At 40.5% G+C, this 21517-nt stretch overlaps 1 protein-coding gene across 1 annotated transcript in view; it reads left to right on the top strand.

The window, feature by feature from the left end:
* tbc1d32 (TBC1 domain family, member 32) overlaps positions 1 to 21517 on the top strand; it is a 101679-nt gene that overhangs the window by 40960 nt on the left and 39202 nt on the right. The window contains 5 exon segments of the mRNA XM_034217130.1: positions 3681 to 3800; positions 9345 to 9453; positions 11747 to 11840; positions 12498 to 12623; positions 18037 to 18120. Coding sequence (XP_034073021.1) covers positions 3681 to 3800; positions 9345 to 9453; positions 11747 to 11840; positions 12498 to 12623; positions 18037 to 18120 — 533 coding nt within the window.

Genomic DNA, 21517 nt, shown 5'->3' with positions numbered 1-21517 from the left:
TGAAGGTTCTGTATGACTTTTATAATGGCTTGCTATATAGGATGACTGAGATCACTTCACTATCTTCTGGGACCGTGTCAGGGAACTTATTCCGGTGTGAACGCGATCTGTACTTAGTTCCATGGGGGTACTAAGTGCCGGGGCACTAAGTACGGCAAAGTACTTGGTGTGAAAGCGGCTATTGGTATTAAGTTGACCAGTTGCATCTTTCCTCAGGCATGACTAATCAATGACGAGCATGATTTGCAGTCAAACTGGCAAGCAGATTACTCCATTTTGATTGGTTCATTTTCAAGTCCTCTGATGAACTCCTCTTGAAGGTAATGAACTCACAGATGAGATGGATTATTATTCATTTAAAAACGTCTATCCTCTTTTACCCTTTGCGCCCTGGTGTAGAAAGTGTCTGTCTTGTTGGACACAATAAATCTGAAATATGTGTAGAATTGAAAGATAAGGCATCCATTCGGTAACTCCTCTGATCTTCCTTTATATTAAACTGCTATTTATGTCAAACCTTGTGTTGTTAACAAGCCTTTACGCATGTCCCACGTCAGGGTGTTTGGCCTCCCTTACTGAGCTAACTGCATGGCTTGGCACAATGAAACATGCAGATAACTGTCTCGATAATGCTCTAATGGACACATACTGTCCTTACTGCAGCCAGCCTGCTCTAATCTTCTTCTATGTTTGCCAACTGAACCCATTGTTGGTTAATTTAGGTTTACAAATGGATGCAGACCCAAACATATGGCTAAAGGTCATCATTATCCACCATTATCTCACTGAAGAATTCAATTTGTTATTGTTTTTTGTAGTCCTAAACAAAACGATATTGTTGTGCCAATCTACTTACTTATATAGTTATCACCGCAATAAACAGCATTTCATTTTTTTTTTAAATATACATTATTTAATTTCATATTCTGTTCTTGTACATATCATATTCTATTGACATGTATAGACTTTTTGCACTACATTTTATTTAGTATTTTGTTATATATGTTGCATTGTTGGAGGAGCTCAGGTCAGAAGAATTTCATTGCCATTTCTACACTGTAGCTTTGTGCACATGACAATAAAACCTTTGAATATTGAATCTTGAATCTAAAGCAAGTCATCAATTTGATTGTTAACTTGGGCTCTATTTTTAGACATTTTTATAGATCACAAAGTAAGTAATTGAGAAACGATTGGCAGATTATTGGTAGTGGAAAACATGATACGTGGCACCTTTTGAGCACAGCTAAACATCTCTGATTAGAAAGTCATTCTTCACTCCACTCGATAAGAGAAGCCCATCAGAGAGACAAAGTGGAAGCAGACCTGGTTTTCCGTTTCTTATAGTTTCACACTGCGAGAGGTCAGAAGGCCTGACAGACTCTCAGCCTCTCGCTGTGCTGCTGTCAACATGACCGAGTAGAGCTGTCAATCAAACGGGAGTCCAAGAAACTGCCCCGGCACATCAGGAAATAAATCAGCTACTAAAAAGGAGAGAAGTGTTTCACAAGGACTAACACACAGCAGGCTGCGCTCAACACTTCCTCTTAGTAGGCACAAGGACGCACACGCACACGCACACGCACACGCACACGCACACGCACACGCACACGCACACGCACACACACACACACACACACACGCACACACACACACACACACACACACACACACACACACACACCACACACACACACACACACACACACACACACACACACACACACACACACACACTTTTGGAGATTGAAATGACATTTTCTGAAAGCTGGATCTGTTTTTTTTATACAGCCTTTTAAATGTGTAATAATACCTCTGACATTTCCGTTTCATTGTGCTTTTGTTGTTTTATACGCACGTTTCCTTTTTTTTATGAATCAGAATACCTTTATTTCAAATTCTAGCACACTCAAGCTGGTTTCTCCATTCTTACCTACCCTACCTTTAATGTTTAACAAGAAGTATGCATACAAAACAGAAACACATATTTAAAAAAATTTATAAAAAATTGTGTAAAGAATTACACAATTTACAAAATACAAAAATACACAGCTTGTAACAGTTCTGAAGTGTTAAATGGTGTTAAACTAGAAGCAGTGATATTGAAGAAGGACAGCTCTCTCCGAAAATACACCAATAGGCAAGTCATACTATGCATGTACAAAGTAGGAGTTAACAAAACAGATATATGCTAGTTTAAAGACTCTCTGAGCATCAGGTCTATCTGCAGAGAGACGGTTATGGATTAATATCAAACAGAATCATTTGGAAAGTCCTTCAGTATTTTCCCTGAGTAATGGCTTGTTATGATTATGCTCAAGAGGGACATTAACAAATATTACTTAACATTTTCACTTTCCTGGGGATTAATGGGTTAACAAAAATATAGCGACAGCAGGAAACAAACAAAGTCGCTGAGAGGTTGAGGCCGGGCCTGTTTGATATTGTATGACACGCTAGAAAAGAGTACTTGCTGAGATCTGTTGAATTGTAATGTAGTTTAATGAACAATACGCGGTGATCAGACATAGACATTGTAATAATAATGACCAAAGCAATCATAAATCTTGCGGTCAACAAAAAGTACAACGGTCCTGTGCACCTGCCATCATTGCCATAGTTTTTAAAATAGTACTATTTGTGCACCTTTTCTACAACTTAATTGGTCTTACTGCTTAGACTGCACTGTAACTTTTATCCATGTATTTTTATTTTATTAGCTTTTCTTTTTAATGACTGATTTTAGATGCCATTTTCTTAATGTCTTTCATTTTTTGTAAAGCACTTTGAATTGCCTTGTGTTGAAAAGTGCTATATAAATAAACTTGCCTTGCCTTACTGTGTTTGTGAAGACCACATCATTTAGTATTTCTCATTGTAATTTGTTCGAGCAGTCTCCTTAAGTGCGCTGGAATAGAGAGTTAGTTGGGTGTAGAGTGGTTAACACAGGAGAGAATCGAGGAGTATCTTCATATGTATGATGAGAAGTCCTATAAAGTATCTTAAAGACCAGTTTAGCCACATTATTGAAGGGCCAGAGCACAACGCAGACAGACAATATGAGAATGACCTGATGTGCACACAGGCTTCGACACACAGAGCTTTTCTGATAGGCACTTAAATCCAGTCTAAATTAAGGTAACCTTTAGTGCCGATGTGAGGACACGGTGAGTCACGGGGGAATCGTTTTTCAACGCTTGTTCCCTTGGGATTTTTATTATTATTCCACCAAAAATTGCTGTGACCATTAGTAACACAGGATTTAAAAAGTCACTGATGCTTCATTAAAATATGTTAAGAAGCTTGTTCTCTCTACAGGTGCTGGATCATATAAAACACAGAGCTAACACACACTTTGGTCTCCCAAAATGCTGCTGCAGCTCAACAGCCTGCTTGAGCCTGGTGTCATTACCAGCAACTCAAATTGAACCCTGACGCTTTTCCCAAGGGGTTCCTACTTAACAAAGCTTACAATTTGCCACGGCGAGCTGGTGGGAATTGTGTTGACTGATCCAGAACCTGCAGACACACAATACCAGGGGAAACAGACAGTTTAAATGTGGTCTGCATGTTCCTGCGATACAGTCTGTACTGCCCGGTGCTGCCATCTGCTACAGTATGACAAAATGCCAGTCCCCTCTGGGTTCATGATGTCTTGTTTTGTGTGTATGTTTCTACAGACTGCTCAGTGTGCTCTGCTGTAATCTGGACTCCTTCCTGCTGCTGGAGAGTCAGTATAACATCGTCTCCATGCTGCTGCAGAGTCAGAGGGAGAACGTCACCGAGCAGGACAATGATGGGTATGTACCAGCGAACAGAGAGCTAAAGACCGGTTGTTATTCACAGAGATTAGCATTTAAGCGTGTCGTGGATCCGATGTAACACTCACAACATAAAAGAACAAGACGAAGAGGAATCAATAAAACACAAACACAGAGATGTTTGAAGTCAAATATTATATTGGTAACAGACACATTACCTTACCTACAAAAACAGTTCATAGTGTAATGCCCTACAGACCAAGAACATCTCAGAATGTATATACATCTCAAACTGCATGCATAGTTGAACTCTTCCTGACCTCATGCAGTGTCATGTTGCATCTTCTTTCCTCCCAGACTTAGGCCCCGGCCACACGAGGACGAAAACGGTCGTTTGCGTTACTGTTTAGTGTCATATAGACCGTTCGGCCACACGAGGACGACCGGATACGGCACTAAACGACTGCGGAAACGATAACGGGTCCCAAGGTGGATAGAACGGCATACGCAACGCTCTGGGGGGTCCAACGGCTCCGTGTGTACGCCCTATACCAGGGGTGCCCAACCAGTCGATGAGGAGATTCCCAGTCGATCGCGAGATGTGTCTAAAAATAGAACAACAACATTCTGTTTTATCGTTAATGTCCTGTAACATAATGTTCCTGTGCCAGAATAATGCACTTGAACGCATCAAAGCTTTGTGATTGGCCGGTGTGACCCCATGTGTCGGGGCGTGGCTCGTGGGCAGTGGGCACTATTTCGCTGACGTTGTTGTCCGACCGTGTCAACAGGAGTGACAGTCCGCACACACACAAGACCGCAATTATGGCAGAAGCAAAAAAGCCCAAAATATATAATTTTCACTCCGAGTGGGAGGATGATTATTTTTGTATCTATTCCAATTCAAAGTCCATCTGTCTCATCTGCAATGCGAGCGTGGCTTTATCGAAGAAGAGTAATTTAGGAGCACAAACGCTACGAGACGGAATTCCCTCCTAATTCTGCCCTACGCTCCAAAAGGGGAGGGGCCTGAAAGGACAGCTAAATGCACAGCAGTCCATTTTCACCAGGCCCAACAACAAGAGCAAGACTACCAGAGCATCTTATCGTGTCAGTCACGTTCTTGCGAAACACATGAAGTCTTTCAAAGACGGCGAAGTTGTGAAAGAAGCATTCCTGGAGGCTGCCGACGGGCTTTTTGGGGGACAGTCAAAATAACAGTAGCATTTCAACAGGTTTTTGATAAAAACTCAAGTTCGATACCGTTATTAATCAGCTGTAAGTTTTAGTTTGTTTGAACTTATTCATTATAATTATTGTACAAAATGGTATAAGAATGCAAACATTAAGATCTGTTCTGTTTAAATTGATTATAGTCTATCATCAATTCAGGTTAAGAAGCTAGTGTTGCTTGCATCCTATTTTAAAGGCATTTATTTTTATATTCTACTAAAATGCAAAAAAAAATGGTTTGATTATATTAATTTTGTCTTTTTTATTGCACTGTTGCAGCAGATTCCTGAGTAGCTTCAGATCTGAGTTGTCTTATTAGTAAGCCGAATGTATACTTTTGTAGCAACACTATTTTTATATAATGGAAAAGAAAGGGTTCAGAGTCTTTTCTTGTTTTCCTGTGTCATATGTGGCAGCACTGTTCAAGGTTTCTTGAAAACATTACCCACTGTAGTGACGTGTGAATAAACTCCAACTCTGTATCAACAACACTGTTGTGTAACTTCAGTTAAATACTTGTATGTGTGTAGATTAGAAAGAGGTAAGATAAAGGATCTGCAGTATTTTATGAAGTATTAATCGTACAAAGGTCAGTTTTATACAAGTAGAAATGTGTATTTACCTGGTAGTAGGCTGTCAGTAATGGCTACGCCTCTCTATTTGGACTGGTAGATCTCTGCAGACTGGCAACTTTAAAAGTAGCTCTCGGGTAAAAAAAGGTTGGGCACCCCTGCCCTATACGATCATTTTCTGATAATGATGAGGCAATAGCCCCGCCTCTCCCCACCTCTGCTACGTCAAAGTAAACTGCACACTGAATTCAGATTATTTATCTTTCTCTCGATATGGACATAAACGCGAGAGAAGTCTAATCTGACAGGACGGAGACACCTCTCAAACTACCTAAACTAGTTATAAATATGTTTATTTTTACTGTCGGCCGGGTCACTCATTACTGGATCAGCTGCTGCATGAGACAGACACTGGCGCTGTCCAAAGAGAGGGAGGAAAAAGAGAGGCTCCGTGTATTTTATTATTATATTATATAGAGTCGTTATTCATTTGTTTTTAAAGCTCAATAAATAACAAAGAAGACCTTTGACCGGCACTTTTATAATTTTGTCCGGAAGATTTAAATTTTAATACACGTTGACTGGCAAAAAACTCTGCCCGGTTCCCTCGGCCCCCACCGCGGAGAATAAACAGAAGGGCAACCATGACAACCATGCTTCTTCGCTGCTTTTGTGGAGGAAGTTACAGCGCCACGTACAGGCTCCTGCATATGTACTGCAGCTTCTCCAGCGGTTGGAGCTAAACGGAGCTGTCTCGTGTGGACAGACACTATCCGGTGAATATTGCGTGTGGACGGAAGCTTTTTTGCGATTGCGTTTGAGTTAATCCTATGCGTTTAGCCGTTTTCGTCCTCGTGTGGCCGGGGCATTAGTAATCCCAGGTTCCATGACCCTTTTCTGCTGATATCACTCAATGTAGACGACTGTTGGTCATGGTGATAGGTGGGCGTGGGCCTCTTAGCATGAAACTAAATTAATACTCACTAGTATGGCATAAAACAGATTCTACAAGCATTTATGACTTGCAAATTCGAAATAACAATACAATCAAGTATGAATGATTACTCATAGGATAATTTTTCATCATTGTCTTAGACAACTCTTCCAAGTGTGTGACGTGAACAGCATCACTTAGAGATGATCATAATGGATGTAACTGAAGTCACAAAGCGTTGAGAGACTGACTAATGTGTTATTATTGTTAGTCTGTTTATAATATAAAATAACACCAGTCTTGTACTTTAATTACATTTATTGTCATATATATTTTAACAGCAGAGCTCTCTTCTTAAAAATATGTAATTACATTTAGTTTGTTATTGAGACTAATGGAAGGATTTCTCTAAATGTCATATGTGTGCATAAACTATGAGCTCACTTATTAACATAACATTTGGAAAAGGTTTCTGTAAAGGCACAAAAACTGGTATTCTCACTGTCAAAAACACATTGTGATGATGTTCAGACTCAGTCACTACACCCACCACAGTTGTTAGTAAGTATCATTTTGAACTTTTAGAAAGAACCAGGCTTGTAATTTCCTTCCTTCCTTTAGTCCTTATGCTAAGCTAGGCTAACATAATCTTGATTTCAGTTCTGACTTTAGCACACTGACATTAGCTTGATAATAAATGTATCATGAAACGCTCAGAAAGAAAACAAATAAACATGTTTGAAGAGGTTTACGGTTACTCCAGCAATAGCAGAGTTGAACTAAGGGAAGTTATTTAAAGGTCCCATGTCATGGCCATTTCTACTGATCATAATTCCATTGTTGAGGTCTACTAGAATAAATGTATATTGTGCAATTTTCCAAACTCACATTGGTTTCTCACAGCATCTCTGTATAGTATGTGTATTCACTCTCTGTCCTACACGGCTTGTTGGAGCTCCTGCCCCCCCCCCCCCCCTGTGAGCCCAGTGTGCTCTGATTGGTCAGCTCGCCCACTCTGTTCTGATGAGTCCTCCACCGTTACAGCGGAACATCAGTGATTATGTGTTACAATGGCGTTTGTTAGCAACCAGGAAATGACACCAGTAATGACAAACAGGTGAGAATGCTGCGAGGGGTCTGGGTGCCGTGTTGGCGGGACGTTGCGCGACTTGCTGCTGCGAGGAGCGGACAGTGTGAGCTGGGTTAATTTCCTTTTTGCTGCGTGGGGTCTGCGAGACAGCGAGACATCGCGAATGGACGCGGGAAGGGGGGGGGGGGGGTGCTGAGGGGGCTGCAGCACCCCCATCTGCGAGGCTCCACTAGCACCCGCACCCCCAAACGCGGCGCACCTACAGTGTAAGCGCGCCACTAGCACCCCAGCGCGTCACAGTTTTGCCGCTGTGAGAGTGTGTGTGTGTGAGGAGCTCCACGGATTGGTCCATTTGGGTATGGGCACGTCACTGTACCCAGGAAGAAAAAGAGAAATGTCCAACGAGGCGTTCTGGGGCAGCATAGACAGGTCTTTTCTGTGTTAGAGTTGTACTCGCTACAGGGTGTACTTTGAGGGTTTGTGACTCTGCAGACCGTTCACATGCATAAAAAGCTTCATAACAACAAGGGGACGGGTAATAAAAGCATGACATGAGACCTTTAAGACATTTAGACTTTTCAATAGCTTCCACATTAAACACACTGAACAAGAACAATATTATTCGTACTCTCCTTCAGCTGAAGCTTCCGTCTCCTCTGTGCATCACCCTGATGTGACGGAGCACTTTCAAATGTAATCATTGCTCGGGATGAGAAATTGTTTGTTTGTTTGCCTTGTCAGAGAAATAATGATATAAGTAAAAATCCCATTTCTGAAAGTGGCCGTTCAAGAGTCTCTCTCTCATTCGGTAATAATGGCTGGCAGAGCTGTGGCTATTGGTTCTGAATGGAAATGGCTCCAAAATGAAATTGCAAGTCTGAGTCCTGGAGAATGATGACCTGTTAATTTATTCTCCCATCAACCTTTAAAGCCCTTTCTTCCCTTCATGCTACCATTATAATCACAGACATCACCATGTTCTCTTTACTGTCTTCTCTTCCTACTTCTCCTTTTTAATCATGTTTAAAATGTACTTCTTTCATCTGATTTTTGATGAAATCTTTTAGTCGTTCATTTCTCCCATTGCTCTTTATATGTTTTATGCTGTGACCTTTTCAATATCCGGGACACCCAAATTCACCAAAACTACTCTGTAATTTTATTTGACCCCTGCTGTGCGAGCTTTGAGGGATTTTATCCCCAAAGAAATGTATGAAAACTACATTTTGCGGCCGTTTTGAAAGATAACTGCGCAAGAAAATAGTCTCCTACCAAATGTCAGTTCCAAATTGCCTAAGCTATAATAACTATCCACTGAGAAGGACAACCCTGAAGTACTTTTATAATTAGAACACTCTCTGATCGTATCTAATATTCATTCATTGAAAGCCTCTTTTTCTTTTCTTACTTGTCTTCTAGCAGTCCTATAATCACTCGGATGCTTCATGCAGTCTTTTAGAAGACTTCTCAAGGAAGTTTAGCAGTTTAGTGAATTGGGGTTGTATATAATTAGCATGACCACATTTGTATTTTGAAATTTTTTTTTAAAATTATATTTGTATTATATTTGTATTATATCATAACTTAGTACTTTTTATTTTTTTTATTTTTTTAACATATGTAACATTAAGCTGTCTGTGGCTCTTTCCTGCTGTAACGATGCACGTTTCCCCTCTGTGGGACTAATAAAGGTATTCTGATTCTGAATAAAGTTGTTTCTCTAATCTTCTTTCCTTTCTGTTAAACTTTCTCAGGGAGTTCATCATAGACAACCTGTCAGTGGAGAGGAATCACGTTCTGGTTCGGGTTAGTGCGGTGGGCGGTCCGTCTGAGAGGAAGCTCCCTCCTCGAGCACTACAAGAGGTCAGCTGTGCGTCACAATGGGCTGATTTCCAGGTTTCATATTTATATGTAGTGTCTCTACTCTGACATGTCTCCATGCTTTAATGTTCAAAAAGCTCTTTATTTTACTGGCTGTGCTGCAGCATCTCCTTTCACCCTCTGTCTGAAACCAGAGCCCAGTCTGCTCTGATTGGTTAGCTGGCCGGCTCAAATGTGATTGGTCAACCGCTTAGACATGTCCCGCCCCTTAGCCTATCACGTACAATGTGTTGGAGCGCTAGCCAATAGTGTAAGTGTTACAAAGTGGTAAACAAAGTAGTCCAATCAAGCAAGCTGAGTGAATGCTATACAAACATCCCAATAGTAGTCTTATACATTAGTACAAGGATTCTCAAATGGGGGTACACGGACCCCTGGGGGTACGTTGGGGTACTGCAGGGGGTACATGAGATAAAAAAAAAAAAGGTTAATTAAAAAAAGACCATGCATGATTACAAAAATAATCATAGTACAATAAATTAAATAGAAAATAAAATGTTATATTAAATATTTCTAGAACCACCAAATTGTTGTTGTAATTCATGCATGAAGGAGTTAATAAATCACTCACAGATCGAACATCACTATATTGTAATTATATATATATATATATAGCTTTTTCTATCAAAAATGTTCGGGGTCGGTCAGGGGGGACTTGGCTGAGAAAATGTTTCAAAGGGGGTACATTACTGAAAAAAGTTTGAGAAGCACTGCATTAGTATATATAATAGTAGCTGAAGACATGTCAGGATCCACAGAATCGTAAGAACTATCCTTTGTTTTCCTGAGAATCATTGCGGGGAGGCCAAACCCATTAACATCTCACGCTGTTTCACTACATTGTTTCAAAGTGACTCGTTTTCAGTTGGTCTGATCATTGCCACGGATTAAAGTGACTACGATAATTGTCTGTTTCTTTTCTGTCCCTCAGCAGGGCTTTAGTCGTTGTCTCCAGCTGTATTTACTCAGTGTGTCTGGAGAGATGTAACTTCTTTACGTGTTGTTGATACTGGAAACTAATTTACGCTGAGGTCAAGGATAAGATATGAAGGACATAGTGTTTTCTTCGTGTTTCACAGCTCTGTTTTAATCTTCTCTCCTGTCACCTGTGGGGAGTACAGGGACCATGAAGCTGTTAAATAAGTACCGATTGTGTGAAGACATTTACAAAACAAATGGAAAAATGAATCATCACTTGGTGGGAAATGAAATGAAGTATCATTGTGTTAAGTACAATGTTTATTCCTGAAATGGGAATATGTCTGTCAGAATATTTACAGTCTTCAAGTAAACTCAATGAATGTCACTGATACAGCCATGACACATCTTCAAACATGCTAAAACATTCACTTTATATTTATTCAAATATTCAATATGTCATTTTTAAACAGTCCTGTAAGGCTGCAGGTGACTTATGGTCATGTTTCTATACAAAACTATTAAAAGAATAGCTCTTTCTAACCCTAACCCCATTATAATCCCAAATATCTTCCTCCGACTACTCGATTTTAAAAGGCTGTTTCTGATATCTTTCTTTCTAAATATCTTGAAATACTTTTACTATGTCCACCTGAATCACAAGTATCGGATAAGCAGCATTTGGAACATTATGAAAGTGCTTTTTTCTTTTTGTAATGACTTACTTTTTAGGAAAATAAAAGGCAAAGTTAAACCCCTCAAATAATGTTGCATCCAGAATGATTACCTCCATCAGAGTTCCAAAGCTGTGTAAGAAAGGCTCCCTTCTAAGGTAAAGGGCTTTGTGCGTCGCCTTTGAGCGTTGTGAGAGCCGGAAATCACCTAAGAGGCAGACTCAAATACCAACAGGGATTACCCTGAGCGCAGAGCACAGACAATCGGATAAACAGGCCTGTTTCTAAACCCCATTAACATTCAGAGCACATCATTCTGGCACGTCAGAGTTATGACTCAAATGAGAGATGATTCTTCAAAACTACGATGTCACAAGCGTAAAGAATGCAAGATTATATGGCACTGGGTTATTACTAAGAAAGGAAGGAAGATGGATCAGAAGAAATGTATTTACGCAGAGAAAACTGATTTTAAAAACACATAATTTAATTAACTGCTACTAGCTTGGCGCTAGACAATCCTCAGTAATGAATTCATTATCAGTCTAACAAAAACTAACAATCCAACATATTGACACATACATAACACCCATAGCAATTATGAGTCAGAGCTGCTCAGAAGCAATGTAAGCCAATAACTGCATTATGGTGTATTTAGTGAATACCTTATCTGCTTATTTCAGGGAGAGGACCCTTACCCCTGGCCCATGTTCTCAAGCTCCCCTCTACCCACCTGCTACACTTTGGACCCACCAAAGATCCACCATGACTCGCAGGGTGAGAGGAACTTTTTTTAAGAATATTTTTATTGTATTGTACAAACTACATTGGTTTAACAAAGCAATCATATTTCCATTTTCAATAACAACAAAGCAGCGGATTCAGAACATTCTAGTACAATTACTGTAGGCTATTGGCGGTTTTAAAACACATCCATGGGCGAGATAATAAGAAGTGCAATATTCATGCTAGAAACAAGAAGGCAACCCAAGAGAGCACATCATGACAAATAAAAAATGTACATAGCAAATTGAAAACAAAAGAAAATGGTTACAGGATTAACATTATTGATCATTCATCCCACACCTTCATCCTCGCCCAGACCTCTTAAGTGTCTTAAGCCCAGGCCTTATCAAACACTCCCCCCCTTCCTGCATTCTTGAATCTAAGTTTCTCCAGGTAGAGGATCTCACCTCTACAGAGCATCAGACTTCCATAATCAAAAAATACGTTTTTTAGCCAAAACAGTACCGAAAAACACCGGCCGTTTGTCACTGTTCAGATCAGTGTCACTTGTGGATCCCAGAATGGCCACAAGGGGATCAGGCTTCAATTGCTTGTCAAATGCTTTTGAATAGGGTGAGAGGAACTTTGATGAGTAAAAACTAGTAAAATGTTGTGGTTTCTCATTTATAGTGTTTTCTCATTTTACAGACTCTGAGATGAGTTCATTTCTGGCATCTTTTAAAGACTCCAAGAATGAGGCGAGCTGGATGGAGGACTGCCGGAGACAGTATTGCAAAATGATGACCTCCAAACCCAACGTCCTCACTGGAAAGGGTGAGCTACTGCTTTACTTGGTCTCTACGGATTTGTAGCAGTGTAACAATAACACAGCAGCCTATTGGGTTGACTGTAAAGGTGAATGAGTCTCTGTGTGGTAATGAAGGCATGGGACGCACAACACAACATGACAACATGCGCCTAGTAGCAAAGAGTCCTACTTGTCAGGAAGGGTGCGTTCTCCGTTTCTTGATTGTTCCATTAGTTTGATATTTGTATATTTTAGGTGTAAAATGTGGTCTGATTAAGTTAACAGCTAGCAAGTTGATAACCGTCCAGAAGCAAACTGAAACACAACGGATGAATTCAGACTACATGCAACAAAAGGTGGTAAGAACAACAACACATATCTATCTGCAGATGTTGATTCCATTATGCTGCAGGTGCACCACACACACACACACAATACACACACACACACACACACACACACACACACACACACACACACACACACCACACACACACACACACACACACACACACACACCACACACACACACACACACACACACACACACACACACACACACACCCCTTCGCCAGGATTACATAGATCGGATGTCCATGAACATTTCAAACACTCCTCATCACTACCATAGCACTGATGCCTATACTTTTCTTACGTAGGAGTAAATGGCTGTGATTCAATGATGAGAAAAATACATCCAGCGTGAAGGAGGGCTGACAATCTTGTCATTAATGCCCGCACCGCACAGTGATTGCTTCCTTTCATCAGAACGCTGTAAAACCCCGCAAAGCATCCACGCTTTACACTACAGCGCTCATTTAGGGCTTTTCACTAAAAGACCATGATCAAGATTTATTATCCTTTAAGCTTCCCTCTGCTTCATAAATGCTATTTTATTTGGCACGCCTTTAACCACGCACAGACCTAGCATTCAACATTCTAAGAAACATTCAATGAAGTAAATTGTAGCATTTATGGTCTAAATGAACCTTCTTCCCACGCAATTTAGTGAACATGTACTTATGTTGCGCTCCGCGTATGAAGGCGCTGTGATTACTGCTTGTCTCTGACAGGCTTTGACACAGCTGCAAGATGGAAATGATTAAGTTTACTATCTCTTTATCGAAACGCTCATGATTAGAACTGTTTGCAACTTCAATACCTCACTATCTTGTCAGTGAATCGATTGCTTAATTGCTCTCCCTCACCAGTCAATGAGATGCATTCACTGGTGCTCTGAGTCCCTGGGTTGCATTGTTTGGATTCTGCATTCATTGCTTTTTTGCATGTAAAGCAATTGCATGAAGATTTACCATGTATAATAATATAACGAAGGATCGGTGTGGTGCTTAAGCTAACATGAATCCGAGTTAAAGGTGGGGTAGGTAATTCACTTCAGAAACACTTGTTGTTATATTTCATGGAATGCTCTTCACATCCCGATAGCAATGAATACATTAAATGTTTTGACAATAAATCCATAAAATAATGTCATCTGTGGAAGCTGTGGCGCTGTAAAAAGTACGACCAATCATCTGCCTCGGCCCGGCTAAAGTAACTGGATGGCCTACCTGCCTGTCAGCCTTCCATCTGTGCACAAACTTATCTCGTGCCCTCATTGGTCATGTGCGCGTTTGTGTGTGTTGGAGGAGGGGCTCTGTAAGGAAGAGGCAGATTTTTTCCGGTTGTGTACTTTCAAATTCTAGCGCACTCATTACATTACATTACATTACATTGCATTTAGCTGACGCTTTTATCCAAAGCGACTTACAATAAGTACATTCGACCAGGAAGACACAACCTTGAAGAAAACAGAATCATATAAGTACATCAGGTTTCATAGAGCCAAACATTTCAAGTGCTACTCAACTGGCTTTAGATAAGCCAGTCCTTTATTAGTATACAAGTGCTTTGTTAATAAATCTATCGCTCGAAGTGGAGTCGAAAGAGATGAGTTTTCAGTTTGCGCCGGAAGATGTGCAAGCTATCTGCTGTCCTGATGTCAATGGGGAGCTCATTCCACCATCTTGGAGCCAGGACAGCAAACCCACGTGTTTTCGCCGATGGGAACTTGGGTCCCCTCGCAGTGAGGGTGCAGCGAGTTGTTTGGCTGATGCAGAGCGGAGTGCACGCGCTGGGGTGTACGGTTTAACCATGTCCTGGATGTACGAAGGGCCAGATCCATTCGCAGCATGGTAAGCTAGTACCAGTGTCTTGAAGTGGATTCTAGCAGTTACCGGAAGCCAGTGAAGGGAGCGGAGGAGCGGAGTGGTGTGGGAACATTTAGGAAGGTTGAAGACCAGACGAGATCTCATTCTGGATGAGCTGCAGAGGTCGGATGGCACATGCAGGTAGACCAGCCAGGAGGGAGTTGCAGTAGTCTAGGCGTGAGATGACGAGAGCCTGGACCAGAACCTGCGTCGCTTTCTGGGTCAGCTGGGGACGTATCCTCCTGATGTTGTAAAGCGTGTATCTGCAGCAACGGGTTGTAGCAGCGATGTTTGCAGTGAAGGACAGGTTGTTATCTAGGGTCACACCCAGATTCCTTGCAGTCTGAGTCGGGGAAACAACTGAGGTGCCGATGTTGATTGTTAGGTCAAGAGTGGGACAATCTTTTCCCGGGAGGTAGAGCAGCTCAGTCTTGTCAAGGTTGAGCTTGAGGTGGTGAGTAGACATCCACTGAGAGATGTCAGCTAGACAAGCAGAGATGCGTGCGACGACCTGGGTCTCTGAGCGGGGAAAGGACAGAATTAATTGGGTGTCATCAGCGTAGCAGTGGTAAGAAAAACCATGCGGGCTAATGACTGATCCGAGCGAGTTTGTGTACAGGGAGAAGAGGAGGGGGCCAAGAACAGAGCCCTGAGGGACCCCTGTAGTTAATTGACAAGGGTCGGACTCAGACCCTCTCCAAGTCACCCTGTAGGTGCAGTTTTTCAGGTATGAGGTGAGGAGGGAAAGTGCAGAGCCTGAAACTCCAAGTTTTTGGAGAGTGCGAAGGAGGATCTGATGATTCACTGTGTCAAATGCAGCAGACAGGTCCAACAGGATGATGACAGAGGAGAGGGATGCAGTTTTGGCAGTGTGCAGTTCCTCCGTGACAGCAATGAGAGCAGTTTCTGTGGAGTGACCTGCCTTGAAACCAGACTGGTGCGGATCCAGAAGGTTGTTCTGATGGAGATAACAGGAGAGTTGTTTAAAGACCGCGCGTTCAAGTGATTTAGACAGGAACGGGAGGAGAGAGACAGGCCTGTAGTTTATAACATCAGACGGGTTGAGAGTGGGTTTCTTTAGGAGAGGGTTTACTCTTGCCTCCTTGAGACTGTTTGGAAAGTGACCAGAAGTTAGAGAAGTGTTGATGAAATGGGTGAGAAACGGTAGAATATCAGGAGCGATAGTCTGAAGGAGGTTTGAAGGGATAGGGTCCAGAGGGCAGGTGGTAGGACGGGCAGAGGTAATGAGGGTAAGAACCTCACTTGGGGAGAGAGGGGAAAAGGAGGTTAGTGTGTGGTGGAAGGAAGGTCTGGTGACCCAGCGGTGAGTAAAGGTGAGTCAGAAAAAGAAGAGCGAATATCATCAACCTTTTTTTCAGAGTGGGTAACAAAGTCGCTTGACAGAAGTGAGGAGGGGGGAGGGGCTTTTGGAGGGTCCAAGAGGGTGGAGAAGATGGAAAATAGTTTTTTAGGATTGGAATAGGAAGATTGGATCTTATCTTGAAAGAAAGTGCTTTTTGCCTGAGAGATCGAAGCCGAGAAAGAGGAGAGGAGAGCCTGATAGGTTAGGACTCGAGCTGGTTTCTCCATTTTTACCTACCCTACCTTTTAATGTACATTTCTTTTTTTCATTTCGACAACAAGCTCATTCTATCGTCAAAGAAAAGTCCATTTCAAGTAAAGCACCAGATAGGATTTCATATATTAAGCTTTATTTAATGTTAACGTTTGTCTAGAGGGCCGCTCAAGGTACAGGCTTAGTAGGAAGTGGCTTTCCAATGGTTGTTAACCAGTAGATACAAAATACAACTTTAACACATTCAATGCAGTACTTCAAGTAGACCAGACGTGGTGCTCTTACTTAACACATGAGCACTTTAAAATGTAGCACTTATTGTGGGGCTTTTGTGCTAGATTGCATGAATGAACGCCAGGTGTAGCTAATGTTTACATTCGATCCTGTAAAAATGTAATAAATGATTCAGAGATTTCAACATTACTGTGCAAAACATGTTATCGTGTAAGAGCCATTGTGTAAAACACATCATACATTATTAATGCCACTCAATTCACATATGTATTAATATAACGGAAAACAAAAGAGTAGTACTTGTTGTAAAAAGTGGGGTTTTTAATGGCTTCTCTCGATGTTCTGTGCCTTGCATTGCTTGCCAGAAAATAATTGGATCAGGAGAACAAATGCAGCTAAATTAAAATAACTCAAAATGCAACAATTATTTTTTAATGACATATTTATAATGCATACACAACAGAATAGAATACAGTTAAAACTATAATACATACATTACAAATCATCAAATAAGAAATTAAAACGAAAATAAATGTAGAAAATAATGAACGTCAATGTATAGGATATAGTTAACTGATGAACTGATTATTATTTCTTATATACACACATTCTCAACAACTAACCTCCGTGTTGTGTTGTCTTCCTTGCCCATTTTTCCCATCTATCTTTTCCAAAATGCAACTATTTAGGAAAGCTAGTTGTGCAACAGCTGCCAGATTGCTATTTCACTCTCTATACTACAAAGAGTCACATTTTCTCTGCGGTTCTATTGAACTCAATACATTTGATAAACTCATTCAAGCAAACATTAAAGTTATAAACAGTTCAGAATGTCTAAGAGAATATATAAAACTCCTGTGGGTTCTTGTAAAGTTGTATTATCTTTATTACTTTTACAAGATAACATGTTTTCTTTTGAGTCCCACAGTCAGACCTCCAGAGACTGGGTGGTTTCCGAGCACAGCAGTGATATGACACTAAGAGCTGTCGGGGTTTACTCAGGGACAGTCAGGGGCAGTGAAGCTGTATATAGATACGAGTGGATGCACATTTCACTACAAAGTGCAGCGGTGGTGTTATTGTCAACATGTTTTTGCAGCTGAACCATGATCTTCTGTTCAGACACGTCTCTGCACTAGATTTAGACGTGCTTCATCTGACTAGTGACTCTTTCGGCCTTCCTTTTATTCCACTGGCTTAGTTATCGCTACATTAAACACGCATACTGTATTATTCACGGGAAATGTGTCTTTCCACTTCACTTCAACATGGCTGCTTAGTGCGGAACTGTATGTACCAGGAAGTTATGCACACACACTCATGCATCATTTAGATTTGTAAAATGTATTTGAATTCAAGGTTTATTGGAGCTTTACTTACATATATATATGTGTGTGTGCGTGTGCTGTTTCTTCCCAGGGCTGGCTGACCTTCTGGAGAAGGTTGTGGCTCATCAATCCAGCTCTGCCTCCGAGTGCTTCTTCTCTCCGGCGCAGTACAAAGGTCAGTGCAGAAGAGCAACACATTCACTTTTCTTCCTGACAATTTAGTCCAACAAAAACAACAAAACAAAGGGGTCCCTGAAGAGGGGGAGGCTGTGGCTCAGTGGGCAGTGTGCTGGACTTCGAATCAGGGGATAGCAAGTTCGAGTCCCACTGCAGTCAGCATGTCGTTGTGTCCCTGAGACACTTCACCCCAAATTGCTCCTGTGGGGATGGACCACAGTACTGACTGTTTGTAAGTCGCTTTGGATAAAAGCGTCTAACATGTAATGTAATGTAAAAGAGAGCCAGGATCCTCTGTTCCTGTTACTTACTCTCTGGGTTATGAAAATGACACTCAGATATGACTTGGATAAATGTGTCTCGGATGACACAGCTCTTTAATGTTGTGTAAAAGTCGGAGCAGTCCCTGTAGGCTGGCAGCAGGGGAAACAAACGGAGACATTTCTCCTCATTTCTAGAGCAGAGTTTTACCCCAGGTGAAACTGTGTTACGTTCCCCAACGCAAACGATGAATGGTTTCAGTGGGTTGGAGTGTTTGGTAGCCGACGGGCTAAACAACCTGATCAGACTGATGGCAGCTCCAAAGAAAAGCTGCTGATTAGTGAACACCCAGAACAAAAATAATTGCATATTTCCCAGCCTACATTTTTTAATCCTAAAGATTTTGATAACATCATTCCCTTAACCCTGAGAACTATTTTTACAAGTTGCAATAACAACAACAAAAGTAGTTTTTCCCTGTATTACTTTAATACTAACAGGATACATGGAATTAGTCCTGCATGTGTAATCAAAATGTAACATGCAATCTCCCCCTGTAGGTTAAATAATCACACATTAACAAATACAGTACTGTAGCTTTAAATACATAAACATGGCAAAAATGGAAATCACATTTGAATTGAATCAACGGTTCTACAGTACTGTTCAAATACCGTTGTGATGTCTGTGCCATCGTCTGGCACCGATTAGTAATATTATTATAATGATGATACTGCCGCCGCTTTAAGCACTGGAGGGGATGCACTGGAGACAGAGATCAGACAGAGAGTCAAGTACAATGCATTTATAGAGAGCGAAAAGTCAAAGAGGTTTACAGCAGCACAAACTACAGTGAGGCGCAGAAGTAGGAGAACACTTTGATGACTGCCGATTAAATGTAGATTAAATAAGCAAATTGGTGTCATCTGGTCAGCTGCCTCTCCCTGACACTGGGACATTAATAGATATGTTAATTCTGTAGCAGGTAAAATCATGCACGACACTTTGTCCATAGCACACAATGGTCATATAATCATTTTTGAACAGTATGTGTATATGTTTATTTTATTAGAGTAATATCAAAAGTTACTTGTCATGCCGGATGTCAATTATTTAATATTGCATTTGAACTGAAGGGGAAATATGGCAGCCATGCAAGAATGCCAGAAAGCATTTACATTCCTAATCTATTCTAATCTCGTCCCGGGCAGAACAAGGGCATTCAAATCCCTACTAGAAGAAAAGTGTGCGTGAAAAACTGAAATAACATTATGCGTTTTTGTTATAAAAATGCTAAACATTCCAGTTTTGATTGGGCGGCTAAAGGAGGAAGAAGCTTGATGATAAAAGCTCAGCTGTCCTCACATCTCCTGATTGTAATTGGCAATCATCCGATTTAATGCATAGTCTGCTCCTGCTCAATGCTCATGCAAAGTCTTCTGTCATTTGGCCCGGTACAGTTACGCTTTTATAACTTGTAAAATGAAAAAGGACACAGAGTTGGGTCAAATTGATGTTGGTGCTGACCAACAGCTGTTTTTTTTCACATCCCATATAGTCTAATGTTTTTAACAAAATGTCTGAAATAGGTTTTATTCTAATTGATTTGTAATATATAAACACTTCAGTATATGTGTTTACAAATTAGGTTTGTGATGTCCTACTTCGTTTTATTTGACCATGACTTACCAGATTGATAAAAAATACGACAACATGAGCGTAATTTCCTTTATGTTGTACAGTTTCTTTAAAAACCACCCGCCTTAAATACAAGATTTTTGGAGGAAGGGTTGGGAGATTTGACAACAAAGGCTATGATAGGTTTATTTATTGTTTGTTTTAGTGCTTTACATACGACAGATTTAAGGACAGGAAGTAAAATACATGGATCACAGAAGATGTCACAAGAACAAGGGGAGATTTGAAGCAAGAGCAAAAAAGTTACAGCAGAGTTCAATACTTCTGGAAGTTTGCTCCAATATGAAGTACAGCATGAAACAATATAACGTTATGATCTGTCAGAGATTCTTCTGCATCGTTAGAGACAGTGGTGTCTACGGTATTCCTTCAAAATGTCTGGTTGCATTTGGACATTGAGGAAAAGGTTGCATTTCATTGGAGAAGACTGATTCCTGGAAATATTGGGATTTCAAAATGAGTGTGATTTGTCAGGTGTACGTTTTGCTGGATATCTTCTTATTGTATCAGGATTCAAACGGATCCCTAAAAAGTCTCGAAAAGCATTTAATTTATGAATTAAAAAAAAGAAATAATAATTCATTGCATTTATTTTTGCGCTCAAAGCCCTGTACATATTACACATCTCAGACATGTAATACATTACTACTGTGGACAATACCCACAGGAGCATTTTAGGGTGAAGTGTCCAAGAAATAGGACCTTTTATTTAAATTACTTAATTGTTCCAACATTTAAAAAAGAATGATCAAACATGAAAAGTATTTTTTCTGACATTTAAATTATAAATAAATAAATATTGATATAATAAGTGAATGACTCGCATTACCGCCTTCCAGAACCTACCACAGTCATATTTTGTTTGCAGCCTAGTTTTCGATATTTTAAGTATAGTATCATACTTTTATCTCTAAAACAAATTAAATGTATTTAGGAAAATGTTTTAATGTTGTTTAATTTTATTGCAAAGTTGGTCTTTCCAAATGACGAATAGGAAGAACATATCTTGAATGTCTTTGAATCTGATCTGCCTTTTTAAGTATGCAAGTATTCCGACAAAAGTCCCTGAGACCCTGAAGAGGGGCAGATGATGCGTGCCTGTAATGTTTCTGAAAGGCTGTCTAAATAATGAACAACCGTGAATAAAAAAGGGTACGCTTAATGTCTTCAATAAGCTTGTATTTATTAGGATGAAATATTTGTCTTTTATCAGTGTGAGACGTGTGTCCTCTGGGGCAGCCACGAGCTTCATTTGAGTGTTTGATGATTTATTTATCAAGTTCACTCACACACTTCAAAGTTGTTCATTTTTCCTCTTTATGACAATTTTTCTTTTAAATACTTCATTTTTAGAAATCAGTCGCATTCATATTACTACCATCAAGGTAGGTCCAGTAAGATTGATGTCCTTTTTAACACGGCAAGGTCCATATATT

The sequence above is a fragment of the Gymnodraco acuticeps genome, unplaced genomic scaffold, assembly GCF_902827175.1.
Source record: "Gymnodraco acuticeps unplaced genomic scaffold, fGymAcu1.1, whole genome shotgun sequence".
Lineage (NCBI taxonomy): Eukaryota > Metazoa > Chordata > Actinopteri > Perciformes > Bathydraconidae > Gymnodraco > Gymnodraco acuticeps.
The sequence above is the reverse complement of the archived record's forward strand: the minus strand, read 5'-3'. Positions and strand labels throughout refer to the sequence as shown.